At 38.8% G+C, this 17,186-nt stretch overlaps 2 protein-coding genes across 2 annotated transcripts; one reads left to right on the top strand and one right to left on the bottom strand.

Annotated features, from left to right (window-relative positions):
• Positions 1 to 758: 758 nt before the first annotated feature.
• Positions 759 to 9,673, top strand: LOC141622413 (chaperone protein ClpB4, mitochondrial-like). The gene is made up of 10 exons (XM_074438446.1): positions 759 to 1,326; positions 3,073 to 3,291; positions 3,689 to 3,923; positions 4,342 to 4,537; positions 5,027 to 5,081; positions 5,236 to 5,386; positions 6,318 to 6,626; positions 6,892 to 7,157; positions 7,418 to 8,347; positions 8,896 to 9,673. The coding sequence occupies exons 1-10, from the start codon at positions 1,057 to 1,059 to the stop codon at positions 9,205 to 9,207; spliced, it is 2,943 nt and encodes a 980-aa protein (XP_074294547.1). The 5' UTR covers positions 759 to 1,056; the 3' UTR covers positions 9,208 to 9,673.
• A 1,008-nt stretch (positions 9,674 to 10,681) lies between these two features.
• Positions 10,682 to 16,971, bottom strand: LOC141622414 (chorismate mutase 1, chloroplastic-like). The gene is made up of 6 exons (XM_074438447.1): positions 16,546 to 16,971; positions 13,460 to 13,682; positions 13,277 to 13,363; positions 11,978 to 12,121; positions 11,215 to 11,307; positions 10,682 to 11,044 (listed from the first exon to the last, which is right to left on the bottom strand). Exons 1-6 carry the CDS (start codon positions 16,734 to 16,736, stop codon positions 10,805 to 10,807), a joined length of 978 nt encoding a protein of 325 aa, XP_074294548.1. The 5' UTR covers positions 16,737 to 16,971; the 3' UTR covers positions 10,682 to 10,804.
• Between the last annotated feature and the right edge of the window lie 215 nt (positions 16,972 to 17,186).

The following is a 17,186-nucleotide window of genomic DNA, read 5'->3' on the forward strand; positions in this document are numbered from 1 at the left end:
CGCTCGAACGTACATCGGAGCCCATACCACGACATAGACTACGCTGGGGGCAAATTGATGGGGCATTCTCGCATCCGACCAAGTCAAGATATCGAGCAAGGTCAAAGATACCTCAACAAGTCAACGGCTTAGACAAAGCCCCTAACCGATGCGACCCATCGGCTGTCGGCTGGTCTCTCGGCATGGTAACCCGCCAGCCGGGACACATACCCGCGTACTCATATCCAAGACCCTCGGCGGTGAGCCAACATGGCCACGCCGGCACCGCTACAGTCCCTCGGAGGGTAGATCGATCTTTCCACCTGCTAGCCACTTGGCCACTTGGCCACTACGTGACAAAAGGCGAAAGCCTATAAATACTCCTCAACCTTCATTGAGGAAAGGATCCAATTTATCCACAACTTGACCTAATATCACACATAAACTGATATTATCTTCCTCATCTCTCTACAATATATCGCTCTAAATAACATACAACTTAATCCTTTAAGTTTACGACTTGAGCGTCGGAGTGAAATGCGCTTGCAGCACAAAGCCAAGCCCCGATTCGTTCATTGTTGCGGGGCGAGAGAAACGAAACGCAAGAAGAATCCAACCGAAGACATTATTCTACAAGGCCAAGGGTGGTAACGAATACCTGCTCCGGAATTACACCCGGAACAAAAATTTTTAAAAACGATAAAAAGGACACGTTGTGCTTGTGAATCATGTGCAAAAACTTAAAAAGATGTAAAATGACAAAATTCACACTAGAAGGTACCACAACCTTCGGTTGCGGCAGGGGTTCATATTTATTTCCCCTTCTCCAAGCTTCCTTCTACTTCCTTCAACTTCAAACACAAACATACACACATACACGGTAGACACAATCTCCTCACTCTCATCAATCCACACACTCCACCCTAAAAAAAAATCAATCCACACACTCCACCCTAAAAGCCGTTCGACTAGTGGTTAAGACGGAGATATCGTCTCGGGTTTAAATCCTTTTCCCCGATATATCCTACTGGCATTGTGCTTCATTTGACACAAAAACAAACTAATTAACACACTCCAATGGCCATCGCACGTGCCGCCACAGCAACCACCAGACGACTCACACGATCAGCCTACGCCGCCTTCACTACCACCGTGAGACCTTCATCTTCCTCCACCACCGCACCCTCTTTCTCCTCCGCCGCAGTAGGCCGGACCCCTAATGGGCCTTTATATATGCCCAATGCGTCCGCTTCCGTCAATGGTGTTGGGCTGGGCCTATGGCCGGCGTCCTCGTTGATGAGCCGCCGGTTTTTCTCCGCTCACTCCGCCGCTTCTAGTTCCGGCCCGGTTCGTTATATCCCTTTCGTCTCGATTATTTGTTTATCTTTTCCGTCTCAATTATTTGTTTATCTGTTATATTTGGTTACTCGACCCGAAAATAAAAGGTAAATAAATGATTAAGACGGAGTGAGTTTTTTTGAGCGGTGTTTTAAGCAAATGTAAACAATTGATCGAAAATTCTAAGGGGCGGACGAGTTCGCTAACTAGGGTTTTTTAGAAGGAAGGAAGACGAAGTGGTTAACTATGTATTCTGCCCGACTTGTTTTCTGCCCTCTGTTCAAATTACGGGAGGAGAAATGGGAAGAAAATTATACTGTCCCGTTCATTTGTTGTCCTTTTTTCATTTTAGGGTGTTTTAGTGAATTGTTGTCCTTTCTATTTTAGGAATGTATCTCAATTTGATCCCTTGGCATCTAATAATTGGCCTCCCTCCTCTTGCATTAGTCTTTGTGCCAAAACGAAAAGACAACAATTGACCGGGACAGAGGGAGTAAGCTGGAGCGAGTATTTTGCTCAGTATATAGGGAAGCAAGTATAGTCGAAGGCTGAAGTATTACAAGTTGAATTGAGCTAGTTGTGAAATGATCATGATATTCTTTTATGTTGATATATACCTTCCGAATATTGAGTAATATAGCAGCCTGATTCTGTAGTATGAACCTGTAAAGTTGACAGTTTTTGTAGGTTGGGTTGAATTATGTTTGGATTTGAGTGCTCTATATCGGCATTACGCTCATATGCAATCTTATGTAGTACTAGTAGGACTGCATTTTTAAAGGGATTTATGCTCGTCTTAACTTGAACTTAGGTGGTAATCTACTAGGGAGGGGGTTGTATGCCTATTGTTTGATAATCTATTATGTTTTGATGATGAAGCTCTTAGTCGAAAATGAGGAAAATTGGTAGCATTTTAGAAAGAAAACAATTCCGTTAAGTCATCGACCTTTTGTATGTGAAATGGTTGAGCTTCCTTTTAAGATAAGTTTAGTCAATGATGGCTGTGTGTTACAAAATGAGGTATGTTATACTAGATTTTTGGGTGCTTAATGTTGTTAAACACTTGCAATATTCGACCATGTGAGATTTCAGTGTATAGACTTGTTTTCTTGAGGGTTGTGCTAGTGTAGTCAAGCAATTGACCAAACAATACGGAAGGATGTATTTATGTGGTGCTTGCATTTTGTTGAATAGATCTTAGTATTCTTTATGCTTTTGATGCTTGAGTGCACTCCTAAAACTAATTTAAAGCAGGAGATCAATGATGGTATACTTTCAGGTGAGTCCATATTTGTTTGACATGAGAGTTCTTATAATTGGGCTAGTGTTTGCGGAAAGCGAATTACTTCGTAAGTGTGTACACAGTTTTTTGATGCTATATTGTTTGTAGGAGAGGGCTAGGCGCTTTAATGAGGTCCCCAGTACTTTGCAATTTTGTAGGGGATACTCCTAATAGCTAGGGGTTTGTTTGGATTTGGGGTAAGTGGGTAACTATTATACGAGCCTATGAGGTAATAGAGGAAACATACAAATAAAGTGGGAGGTAGTGGCGGTGGTGGTGGCTAGAGGAAGGAAATATCTTACTAGTATCAGTTAACCTCATTTGGGAGTAATATATCGATAATTTCCCTCATGACCCCCTCAGCTATTTTTCACCACTCTTATCATTTTGTTTAATAATTTCCTAGTTCGAAGATTGATGAAAATGTTTGTTTGTGCTTCTTGTAATTTGTTTCAAATGTTTATTTCTGCCAGATAAATCAAACAGAATATACTGAAATGGCATTTGAGGGTATTGTCGGGGCTGTAGAAGCTGCCCGGGAGAGCAAACAGCAAATTGTAGAAACTGAACACCTGATGAAGGCCCTTTTGGAGCAGAAGGATGGTTTAGCTCGAAGAATCTTAACACAGGCTGGACTTGACAATTCATCAGTTTTGCAAGCTGTAGATGATTTTATTTCAAAGCAGCCCAAGGTATGATACAACTACTCCAGAAAAAATGATATTGTTTGTTTTATGGTCGGTAACAACACAATATTACCCTGGCCTGAAGGACATCTCATATATGGCGAAATGTAAGGAGTCAGAAGTCTGCAGCCTGACCTTGATGCAGAGGCTGATTGAGAACCTAACTAAAATTGTGTTAAAAATTGCATCAAACGACACTGTTTTCATGTGAAAAGGAAGCACAGTACGTATGAGCTATGTTGCTTACACTCAGCGGATAGGATTTTATACCCAGGAGCATGGTGGTCCACCGGTTTTCTCTTATGTCCAGGAGTGATGCTATCTGGCTTCTTTGTTTTTATGTACTATCACTATAATTATTGCTCCTATGGTTGAGAGAACAAGGTTACTTTTGGTATTGCAGGTAAGTGACACTAGTGGACCTGTCCTTGGCTCAAACTTCAGCTCTCTAATAGAAAGAGCTCGAAAGCACAAAAAGGAAATGCGAGATGATTTTTTGTCAGTGGAGCACTTGGTGTTGGCATCCCATTCAGATCCAAGGTTTGGCGAACAGCTGTTCCAAAAATTCAACCTTACTGAGAAGGATCTCAAGGATGCCATTCAAACTGTTCGTGGAAGCCAGAGAGTAACAGATCAGAGTAAGTTTTTCTATTTTACTGTATTCCCATTCTTTAAACATATTTTGTGTTTATTTTGGGTATTCTAGGCACCTTTCTAGAACGCCTTGTTCACAAAACAGGCTTACGTGTTATTGGTCAAGTGTCATACTCCTCTTTCAAGTGCTAGGCAATTCCCTGTGGAATCTTGATGGCTGAAATGTGATTGCTGTATGCATGTTTTATATTTGTTAGATCCAATGGTTTCAAATTTTTCATAACTTTTCGATGACTTAGAATGACATGTTCTAGGTATGTCTTGGACTCTTGGCTATTGCTTAAATTTCTTGTTTCTGCGAGCTTCGTAGGCTCTAATAGGGGTAGACGGCTAGTTACCATTGCAAGTTAGTGGGTTAAGAGAAGTACCTGGCTGTCTTAATTGTCTCTTTCTTGCTTATAGACCCGGAAGGAAAGTATCAAGCTCTGGAGAAGTATGGAAGCGACCTAACTGAGTTAGCTAGACGTGGTAAGCTTGATCCTGTTATTGGGAGAGATGATGAAATACGACGTTGCATTCAAATTTTGTCAAGAAGAACCAAGAACAATCCTGTTATTATTGGCGAGCCCGGAGTCGGCAAAACAGCTATTGCTGAAGGGTAAGGTCACTGAGACTTGGTTACATGGACTACTATGCATCATGTAGTCTTTTGCTTGGTAAATTATCTGAGATTCTTCGGAAGACTAATTCTAGTTCCATTTCAGTGACCTGTTTCCCAGTCCTTTGTGCTACTTTCTATCCAGATTGATTAAATGAAAAATTTTAGATCGTGTTGAGAGTATATTTTATAATTTTTTGACACTTCATGGCCTGCTAACCATGCCATCTGAGTATTTATCCTTCTGTTCTGATCTTTGTCTATTATAGCAGGATGATTGTCTGCTAATCTGACACGGTTAGATGAATTAATGGTCTGTAACTGAGGCTCTGTGTGATATTAATAGCTAGTTGCTCTTATATTTTCGAGTACGCTAGTTCTTTAATTTTCTTGTTGTGACTATATTTTTGTTGATGGTTGGATATATGTCGATGTATTTGTCTGTACCCTTTCTAGCAACTGGTGATTGATGTTACTTTTGGTTTTCAGGTTAGCGCAACGTATTATTCGTGGGGATGTCCCTGAGCCCTTGATGAATCGAAAGGTGTGTTTCTAGTTTCTACTACACTTCCACAAGTGACATTAGTGCCTGCTTTACTTAGGCCTGCCCTTGAAGTTCTTAATTGTACTGTTTTGTTAATTCGATTACTCTATACTTTTTGGGATGTTAATGGTTATTTTTGTCAATTTGAGTTCAGTTAATTTCTTTGGACATGGGCGCTCTACTGGCTGGGGCTAAATTTCGTGGTGATTTTGAGGAAAGGCTTAAAGCTGTACTTAAAGAAGTCAGTGCTTCTAATGGGCAAATCATTCTGTTTATAGATGAGATTCATACTGTTGTGGGAGCAGGTTTGTTTCTAGCTTGGTAGCATTATGTTTAAGGCGTTTAAGTTTGATACTTTTCAAATAAAATCTGCATTTGTTATGTGTCCACATTTTTTTTTTAATAAGTTCCCTCTACCGATTTGCATTTCTGTTTTGATCCTGTTTGGAGGAGCCGCGAAATACACTGAATTTCACCATGTCTAAATTCTCGAGACAGTGAGTGGCTTTATACAAAATTAAATGGGGTAGACGGCTAGTTACCATTGCAAGTTAGTGGGTTGATGGGTATTTGGTATTCGGGTAGAGGGTTTAAATGTTAAATGTGTTGCTGTACATAGATTGAACAGAACAACCGTATTTTTGATTATATTGCCTCTTCATATCAATACGAAGATTGGATTTATAATGGTTTCTGTGAGATTAATATATATTTTGGAGATTCAAATCCCCTGCCTAGAATGCCTTGTGCACAAGATACTCTTGCGTGTTTTTGGTCGAGTGTCAATGTGTCATACTTTTCTTTCTAGCAGTAGATGGGAAGTTCCATGTGGAATCCTGATAGCTGAAAATAAATTGCTGTATGCAGGTTTCAATTTTTTTCCAACTTCTATAACTAAGAATGACATGGTTTCAAACATGGACTTCCCAAACGTTCTGGTTTCATTTTTTGTAGTTGTATATTTGGAGCCATATGCTTCAGCCAAATTGAAGCTTGCCTTGTCTTTTTCTTTTATAAGATTTTGCATGATAGTTTGAGTGTGTATTTATCCATCTCTCAGTCTGATCCCATTTAGGGTGTCTATTTGTCTATGGCCGTCACCCAATGTGTCGTTTTGTAGATGGGTGCCATCTCTATAATATCTTTTGTACATGGGCATCACTCCCTTGGCGTTCCTTAATTAATACTATATCTTATTATGTAAAATACACCTCATTATGTAGAACTTATCCGCAGGAGCTACTGGCGGTGCAATGGATGCTGGTAACTTGTTGAAGCCAATGCTTGGCAGGGGAGAGCTCCGTTGTATAGGAGCAACTACTTTAAATGAGTACAGGAAATACATAGAAAAGGATCCTGCTCTTGAACGTAGGTTTCAGCAAGTGTTTTGTGGCCAGCCTTCTGTGGAGGACACAGTTTCAATTCTCCGTGGGTTACGTGAGCGCTACGAACTGCATCATGGTGTTAAGATATCTGACGGTGCTCTTGTCTCAGCTGCTGTGCTTTCAGATCGTTACATAACCGAGAGGTTCTTACCCGATAAAGGTTCATTTTATTCTGTGCCTATGCTGATCTCCAACAATGTTCTAATGCATAACTTTTTTAGTCTCATGTAAGAGGGTTTTGCATATATAAGTAGTGAGAAATATGATCCAAGGTTTAAACTTTAAAGAGAGTGCAATCAATGGGGTAATAAGCCGCTAAAAGGAGTGGTTTCAGGAAAAAAAAAGGGATATTGGCTTAAATCGTCTTATTAAAACTTTTTTGGTTATGTTTAGCTTTATCTCAATTTATTTCTGGTACGTGGCAGCCATTGATCTTGTTGATGAAGCTGCTGCAAAGTTGAAGATGGAGATCACTTCTAAGCCTACAGAGCTAGATGAGGTTGATAGAGCAGTGTTAAAGTTAGAGATGGAGAAACTATCTCTGAAAAACGACACTGACAAAGCATCTAAAGAGCGGCTCCACAAGTTGGAAAGTGATCTAGATTCGTTCAAGAAGAAACAGAAAGAGCTGAATGACCAATGGGAAAGGGAGAAGGTTCTCATGAATCGGATTCGATCCATCAAAGAAGAGGTATCTACTTTTGCCTTCAAGTTTTTAATATTGTTTGTTCTGGATATGGTAGTTTAAGTTTAGAGTGTATACTGTATACTATATTGCTCACAAAAATAGCAAATGGGGTTAAATGGAAAAAAAGGAGTTGTTGGTAGTAAGTAATTATTCCGTATTGTATTAGAATATTTTAGGTAAAACTACCTTACAAGAGAGACTTCTTGTTGTTGGGGTGTAGAATCGTGTGATGTATCTTTACTATTGGTGCTATTACTTTTCAGGTTGACAGAGTCAATCTTGAAATGGAAGCTGCCGAACGTGAGTATAACCTCAGTCGTGCTGCCGAGCTAAAATATGGAACCTTGACGACCCTTCAACGCCAGTTGGAAGAAGCTGAAAAGAACCTTTCTGAATATCGCGAGTCTGGTAAATCGTTACTTCGAGAAGAAGTAACTGATGTAGACATTGCCGAAATTGTGAGCAAGTGGACTGGAATACCCTTATCAAACCTACAGCAGTCAGAGAGAGAGAAACTGGTCTTTTTAGAAGATGTGCTTCACAAAAGGGTTATTGGACAGGACATGGCTGTCAAGTCTGTGGCTGATGCCATTCGCCGTTCACGAGCCGGACTGTCGGATCCGAATCGGCCCATTGCAAGCTTCATGTTTATGGGCCCAACTGGCGTGGGAAAGACCGAGCTTGGGAAAGCTTTGGCTAGTTACCTGTTTAATACTGAAAATGCTCTTGTCCGAATAGACATGAGCGAGTACATGGAGAAGCATGCAGTTTCCAGACTAGTTGGTGCGCCACCTGGCTATGTTGGATATGAGGAAGGTGGACAGCTCACTGAGGTGGTTAGGCGAAGACCTTACTCAGTCGTCTTATTTGATGAGATTGAGAAAGCTCATCATGATGTGTTTAACATCTTGTTACAACTATTGGATGATGGTCGCATAACTGATGCTCAAGGAAGAACCGTTAGTTTTACCAATTGTGTGGTGATTATGACCTCTAATATTGGTTCCCACTATATCTTGGAAACATTAAGGGATACACAGGATTCTAAGGATGCAGTTTATGATATGATGAAGAGGCAGGTTATAGAGTTGGCTAGGCAGACATTCCGACCAGAGTTCATGAATCGTGTTGACGAATACATCGTCTTCCAGCCTCTGGATTCCAGGGAAATCAGCAGAATTGTCGAGTTACAGGTAAAAAAACAAAACCAGTACCATTATGTAGTACTGTAGTGTTTATCATCTATCAAACTGTTTATTTTGTCATTGCTCATTCCTTATGGGACCATTTCTGGTAGACTAATCTAATTATCCATATGGGCTGGGAATTGGGATATAAGAGTTTCCAAACTTTGCGCTAGGTTTGTGAGAGTAGATCTAGCTGAGTCTACCCGAACCCAAAAAAGAACAACCAGGAGTAGACTTGGGCTTGCATAGACCCTATCAAAATAATATCTCGATATGGGTCTGAATGACTAACCTGAAACAAAAAAAAATATAATTACCCCAATGAGTCAGTGACCCTTTGACCAGACACGTATCCACTGACCCGAAGACGATGGTGACCCGTCCTATCCAATGAGGTGCATCCGCAATGATCCTACTCATAATGACAGATCTAAACTAATTCCAGAAAACCCTTTTGCTAGGCCTGTAGGTCTATGTATAGTTAAATTAGGGTAAACCTAGTTGTTATTAATGAAGATGTACTTTGATTCATATTGTGGACGTCTTACTTGCAGATGGAGCGGGTGAAAGGTAGGCTGAAGCAAAAGAAGATTGATCTCCAGTACACAAGGGAAGCGGTTGAACTCCTTGCAACATTAGGGTTTGACCCTAACTATGGGGCCCGGCCAGTGAAGCGGGTGATACAACAGATGGTTGAGAACGAAGTTGCTATGGGAGTGTTGAGGGGAGATTTCGTGGAAGAGGACTCTATAATTGTCGATGTGGAAATAGCACCCTCGGGTAAAGACCTTCCTCCACAAAACAAGCTGGTCATCAAAAAACTTGACAACAGCCCTGTTGAAGAGGCACTGGTTGCCAATAACTAGTCCCGCACGTGGCCACCATCCTCATTCCTCAGTACATAGTAGATGTGTCGAAGGATATCAGTCATGGTTATGTTTTTATGTTGGTTTTTCAGGGGAGTTACTAGATAGTATGCCAGGAAACTCGGGTCTTTAATAGACGTTTTAGCGCTAGTTTTGGTTTCAACTTTAATCTGCTAGATTATTATTCACTTCAAAAGGATGTGGTTTAGAGACGGTTGCAGTGGTAGTTGCTCTGATGAAGTGTTTCTGAGCGTAACACTGTTCTCAAAGATTACTTTGGGTGGAAAGAGAAGAAGTGGTGAAATTCTGCTTACATGTTACCTCAACATGCGTTGTACCAATAGCAGTGCGGAATTCCTTAATTGGAATTCGTCTTTTACTTCGTCTACATCGTCATTGGTCTGTTAGCCTTGCTACTGGCTAAACTTTATGTTGGCTTGTTATGTACTGACTCTATGTTTCTTTCTTTCTTTAATATATCGGTTTACAATTGTCGAAAAAAAAAAAAAACATGCGTTGTATGTAATGGCGCACGCACCAGGGTGCGAGAATCAAAAGACGCCAAAATTTGAATGTGAAGCTTTTAGATGGGAGATATTGCGGAAATGAAGTTGTAATTTGTTTGTAGTCTCTCTTGTGGCGGGTCAAGTATCACTCACATGGCTAGATAAAACAAAAGTAAGAGTGCTTAGGTAATCACAAAAGGCTTGTCCTTATCTTCCCATGTTGGTTTTATTTGACCCGTTACAAGTTTGTGACGGATATCGCCCATCACAAATAAGAATGTGTGTATGCAAGAATAAGTGTTCAGGGTGCTACCCCGTATTATCAGATACGGAACAATAGAGATATTCTATATCTTGGAAGTTCTTCGGATTTCTGCGTGATACCCTAGGGGTTTTTGAAATTCTATGGTGTAGTTCCGGACTCTATCCTTAATCTCTTCAATCGTCAAAGCATAGATTGAAAACAAGAAGGCATTTGGAATTTTTTCAGGTGTTGCACAATTCTCATGTTAATCAAGACTCGAGAGTGTGCCATGCCAACATATAAGATGATCGCCAATTTATTTATTTATTTTATTTTTTCATTTTTTTTGGTTGATTAAGACTCGAGAGTGCGCCATGCCGACATATAAGCAATCTCCTTCGAGTTACTGAAGACACTAATGGATAGACGCTCCTAGATTTGGTTTTTTTATTATTCATAAGAATCATGATTTGTGTCCCTCTCTTGTTTAAGAGATGAGAGCTCCATCACTGATACGTGATACCTATGGCTATGAGGCTATGACTCTATGAGTATCAATTTTGGTAGGTTGGTGTTGACTCTTAACTGAAGTTAATCTCTTGTTGAGTACTTGAGTTGCATACTTGCATTTGGTCAAATCAAAAAGCTTTTGCCTTCGAAAGTGATTAGTCGTAAATATGCTAGTTTGTCCAGAAAACATGAGAAAAAAGTATTAAGCCAAATAGAGAAGCTAAACAACTTCATTTCTTCAAATCAAACCAAGGATGATGTTCAAAGTCATAAACAAATAAAACAAGCACACATTGAGAATTCAATACAAGTAAGCACTAGCAGAGTAGCACCAACTTCAATCCAACCTTCTCAGCAAGTACGCGACTTGGACCTTCTTGGTCAAGGGCATAATCCAGTCGCCATAGAGATCAGCAACTAAGCTTGGTGTTATTTTGTAAACCGGTTCAGACTCGGCAATTGCATCTGGGTTGACGGGCACCTGCAGTCCAAATGTTTTTGCTTTCGTTTCAACTCGTCTCTTTACAGCATTTTCAACTGCCTCATATGTCAGCAGTTCCATCAGTTTGACCTCGTCCTGCAAAATCGAGGTTTAAAAATAATCTTGTGAGTTACTAGATCATCTCTTTTTGGTAAAATTTTTAAGCATACTGCAGATCAGCAGACGTCAGCTAGACTAGCTAGACAGTGAAGACGGACTTGGGGAGGATATATCGAGATTAAAATTTCAACTACAGAAGTACTTACTTGAGTTGCAATAGCAGCTGTATAAATGTCAGGTGAAGCTCGGAACTTTGCCTCTGCGACATACTTCCCATAATGTATTCTTTTAGAGAGTGTCTACAAGGTAGAGTGAGCATATTAACAACTAATAAAGCACAATGTACTCGGAAAATGAAATCGTCTTGATTTTTCTTTAGAGAATGTGGTTTCTCCCAACACATCTAGTAGAATAGTAAATCCGACTTTTTGAGTCCTACTTGAAACTCAGCTTACTACCATCCTACTGTCAACAAGCGGGGAGCCAACTCTCAAAGCGTAATATAGTTATGAGGGATACCAAAGGCACAAGGCTGACAAGGGCGAAAGAGATGTTAACTAGCAACGGAAGCAAGACACGCACAAAAATAATTAACGGTGGAATAAGCATTTAATATAGAACAGTAAATCCGACTTTTGAGACTACCATCCTACCGTGAACAAGCGGGGAGCCAACTCTCAAAGCGTAATATAGTTATGAGAAATACCAAAGGCACAAGGCCAACAAGGGCAAAGGAAAATTATTAACTAGCAACTAAAACAAAACATGCACAAAGATAATTAATGGTGGCACGAGCAACAAATGCTACAAGCAAGAACTGTCTGTAACTGAGTGTCTATGTCCGAAATAGTAGGTACCAATTCAGAAGAAAGATAAATAAAGCTAACGATATAGCAAGGAAATTATAGAACCAATGGATCTGACTCTATTAAAAACGAACTGTTTTTCGCGTCAGACACACACAAGTACCTGTAAGCAGAGTGTGTCACAGACAGCAGCAGATCCACAATTACCATCATCTCCATGCTTCACAAGTCTTGGCAGAATATCATTGAAGTATAAGTCCCATATTTGTTTGTTGATGTTTATCGAATAAGCAGCTGGATGGAGAACCTACAAAGAACATCGACATTAAGCCAAAAAAAAAGAGTAAACGACAAGGTCAGTAGAAGTAGTGTAGAACCATTAAAAACTCCATTAATATCTCCGTCCATAAGAATATGCGTCTATTTCAAAGATTTTGATTGTTGCATTTTCTTCCTTTTGCTTTTCCATTTTGTAAATTGTGATATCAAATTTTCAAAAAACAAACTTGACAGTGTCCTTTTTTTTTCATATCAGGAAAACATTGACGAAGATCTACTACTGATCTAGTACTTCGCCTTACTAAGCCTTTTCTCTAAACCATTTACTCTTTCACTTTTGACTCTTGAGCATGTGGTATTCAACATATATAATCTACTTTTCTGTTATAATCTTAGCTTCGTGCCTTCGCCATGCAGATTATATTTCGAGTGTGTTATGAAATTGGGCTAAGGGACTTAAATGGTTACTGGACTTCCTGGAATTCGGATCTTTGGCGCAAATTTATGATGGAATAAAGCAAAATGACTCGCTAATATAGCTGCACTTCTATTTTTTTTTTTTTTTGTGAAGTAGTAGTCATCAGATGTAACTCGCTATGCAATATTCATTATGGATTACCCGGAAACAGGTTTTATTTTATTTTTCTTTGTTTTTCTTTTCAAATTACCCATCTCAGAAATTACTTCAACGTATCTGGTTACCGTCTGAGAATTAAACACAACTGAAGCGTCAAAACATTCAACATCAACAAGCATCAATGATCAAACTTCAGGCAACTTAAAAAAATCAGATAGAAATTTCATGAGGAAGGAAGGTGGCATCTCAGTAGCCAAGAAAAGTAATGGAGCCTTAAAATTCAACAACAAACGCTTAGAGCTTAGTGATGGCTTAACAAATCTCGGTAACCAACAGGCATTGGACGATCTACATTATAGCATCCCGGGTCCTTGGACACGGGAAAGTGAAATATTTGTGCTTAAAATATTTAAATTCACAATTTTTGTATATAATTGTAATATTTATTCAATGTCCAGCACTGCCAGATTAGGGGTTTGGTGGGGAAGAAGGGAGTGATCGATAGACAAAAAATTCTTGAGTTATCGACATGCAACAGACCAAAGACTGACTAGGTGAGAGACACCCAAAAAACAGTGAATCTGAAAATCAATTTTGTGCCATTACCTGGGGATACTGTAGAGGTGGCAACAATGGTTCAGGTAACTCATCAGGATAGAAAGGATGTTCATCCGGACTATTATATCGTCCCACCTATTTTGTAAGGATGAAAAAAAAAATCAAACGCCAAGCACATCCATCTCATTTTTCTTACAAAAAATAAAAAAAAGATAACAAAATTTACAATACCTGAGCATGAAGATGTTCAGTTTCTTTGAGGATGTACTCAATTAAGGAACCATGAAAGCCATCCAAGGGAAATGCATCAGGGTTATATGTGTCTGCATTGTAGCAGAACTGTGATCTCTCAAGAAGGCCGAATATGATACTGTCTTCTTGTCGTATTAGAGAGTTTCGAATACCATCCAGCGTCAAACTTCTGCTCTCATCGGTTCTTGTTTTTGCTGGATGACTGCATACAGAAGAAAAAATAAGAACATAGAAGTTAAATTCAGATGACACTTGAAATAATACCTTTTTAAGATTACAAAATGAAGGCAGACATCAACGTAGTAAATTGTGATATAACTTTGACTCCTGCATGTCAAGTAAAAGTAGATGAATCTCTAAAATTTTACGGCATGTATGTTCCCTTAAACAAAATAGATGAAAACGCAAAATTGAGAACAATCATTACAGACATTTTCAAATTGTCAGGAACATCTGAATTTTTGCGGAGCTAAATAGCTTAGGATGAGAAAATCCAATGATTTTCAGAGGAAAAGGGTACAAAGGTAAAAATTCAAACCTGAAAAATGCAATCAAATAACGTAAATGAATCACAGCAACTACCAAATTTTGATGAATTGCTATACGCATGAACGGTCATAAATTTGGGGAAAATTGGTGAATTGCTAAAGCATCGCATGTTGGAAATACAAGGAATATGACTAATTAACGCAAATGAAGCGCTGCACTAACTACCAAATTAAACAAGAGGGGGTATCAGATAAGTGATTAGATTTATACCCAACAGCTTCATTTGATAAAACTTTAAGAGGCTGAACGCCTTTCAGCAATGATCCTTCTCCGCCTAAACCAAAACAGACGTTTTTTAATGTTTGGCTTGGGAAGGAGAACCTGTGACTCCGTAACTCCATGGAGGGAGTCACCGAATGGGAGGAAATGGGGAAATTCACTAGCATTGCCTCCATTGACACACTCAGACAATACCCAACTTAACAAGAAAGTGAGACTTTTAATAGATTAGTGAAGAGGCATACCCACATATATGCATATATATACACAGGAGGTTCACTAGACGTTACACTAATTGACAAAAAGGGAGCGGAGATGAACGTGATAAGTTAGGTTGTAATATGAAAGTAATTAAAGGGGTGTATGTAGACACGCAAGATAAACTGGAAACGGCAGAGAAGGGGACTATTTTGCGGAGTAAATTACTCAGGAGTGTTTTCTGGTCGATTTTGTCCAACACTCCAAGCAATGTAGATGGGTTACAACTTTAATTACTTTCCTTTTCGATATAGTCGATGGATAATATGGTACTCCGTGCTAAATAACAGTCGCGAGACAGCATAGCGATTGAGTTACACTGTATTTAATAACGGTGCAACACCACATCACGATCAAGTTACCATAGAAATTGAAGTTGTAACACATTTACTTTGTTTGGACAAGATCTACCAGAAAAAAAAAAACTTCAATTTTGAGGCGGTATCGGCTGCATTTACAACACAATATCCGATTCCAAAATCAGTGAGATGAAACTCGTAAAACGTCATGAAGTGACTAGTATTCACATTACAAGTATCTAACCAGTAATATCAGTGAGACGAAACTAGTAACATGTATCTCAATTTGGAATGGTGAACTTAAGCAAGTCCAACTGTCCAAGAGATGGTGTTTATAACTTTATATGTTAAGATAAGAAGGCTAGATTAAATACCAAGAATGGGAGCAACCTAATTCACCTTTATGTAATAAAGAAAAAAAAGGCAGGTATTTTGACCCAAACAACCAAAGTGGAGGTTCAGTCCTGACTAAATTTAATATAGAATCCATGAATTTATTAGCCATTTAGCCTCAAGCTCGCAAAAATTAAATGCAAATATCGACGCGAACTTCATCTTAGGTCATACAGAGTCAAACTCAAACTCTCTCTCTTGCTAACACAAAGTAAGGATGCGTATATCCAACCCCCTGCCTAACAATTTGCGGGAACCCTTGAAACACTAGGGTAATGTTGTTCTTCTTGTTGCATCCTTATTCTATTCCTAAAGGAGTAATGACTACCCTATGAAAATCAACTATGTCTAGACTGTCTTTCACAATATTACTCATAAAGCTCCCAGCTTTCTAAAATGCGGATCAGATGCAGAATCCAAGACGAATGGTTAGGTGTTTGATGATAGGCACTACAATAAGCCCAGAGTGCCTGGTTTACAAATTAAACAGAATATATCTTGAGAGCATGATGCCCCTTATCGTTGTACAGCCAGCCATATGCGTGTGTGCGACAGGACTGACAGACTAATACAATGGTCACCCTTAAATATGTTCTACTTCATTTCATAAATTTGGCTCTATACCAGCGCATTTTAAGAATGGAAGTGTACTCCCGAACCCATCCAATTTCAAGCAGAAGGAACGAATTCGGCAAACACAAATTCTCATTATACACAGGAGATATCCGTCTATAGTTATAAACGGGCCAAATATCCACCCACTTAAAGCTTTTTAACTAACAACAATTTGCATAATGGGCCCAAAAATGTCACCACTATATTTGACCCGTCTTTCACCTTAGACGGATATATCCGTCTATAGTGAGACTAATTGTTCAGCAAAATGGAGAGCTCATTCAGTTAGCTATCTCAGTCGTTCGACACTTTTGTTTCACTATCGATTAAGAAGCACAGGCTATCTTTTCTGCAAATTACTACCTCTAAAAATCAATCAACCGAAACAATTCTACAATAATAAAACAAAAGTCAGCCCTCAATAGAATGATCAATAACGCAATGTCTACGACAACAATAACATTACTCCAGTGTCTCAATAGCTCCCACAAATTCCGGGGTAAGGGGATCGGATGTACAATTTCTATATTGCAAAAATCAACCAACAATTAAAAGAACAAAAAAACAACCCACAATTACATCAATCCAATCAAATAACAATACTCCCTCCACCGACCACCAAATCATTTATTTACCATTGATTAAAATGCCCGAATAAAAAAAAAAGTAAACAAATAAACGAGACGGAGAGAAGTACATTAAGAAGAAGAATGCAATGATAAATATTGGTACCTAGCAGCTATACTTGAAGAAGAAATTTTGAGGGACTGAACCCCATTAATTGATGTATAATTACAACTTTTAACACCAAAGATGCAAACTTTAGAAGTTTTATGAGGAAAAAAATTAATGGGTTTCCTTGAATTTGATGTAAATGTGCAAAAATGGGATTGAATTGAAGAATTCAAGAGCTTTGCCTCCATTTTTATGAAGGAAAAATCAAATAAAATTGAAAAGAATGCTACCAGAATTAAAGGGTAGAAGAGCTTAGAGGAAATATTTGAACGTACGCAAATAAAGTTGCGTCACATGGTTACCAAAAATTGTTGGTGGTGTTAGAGGAAAGAGTTGGTGGATGTCCACTACATGACTACAACTCCACAGGTCCAGAGCTCTAGAAGGGATCTTAATCTTAATTGTCTTATTTAAATGTTAGGTAACTAGGTTTAGGGGTTTGGTAAGAAGAACTCTTAATCCCCTTGTACTAAAAAGAATAAGAGGTTATTAAAATTTTCCTATTTAAATGATTTATTTTATAATTAGACTTTACCATATTATATCTATAAATAGACTATATTTTTCAAATAATAAATACTCTATTCCGTTTTAAAAAGATACAATATATTTTTCAATTTGTATAGACTATTAATAAG

Source organism: Silene latifolia, chromosome X, assembly GCF_048544455.1.
Source record: "Silene latifolia isolate original U9 population chromosome X, ASM4854445v1, whole genome shotgun sequence".
NCBI classification, from domain to species: domain Eukaryota; kingdom Viridiplantae; phylum Streptophyta; class Magnoliopsida; order Caryophyllales; family Caryophyllaceae; genus Silene; species Silene latifolia.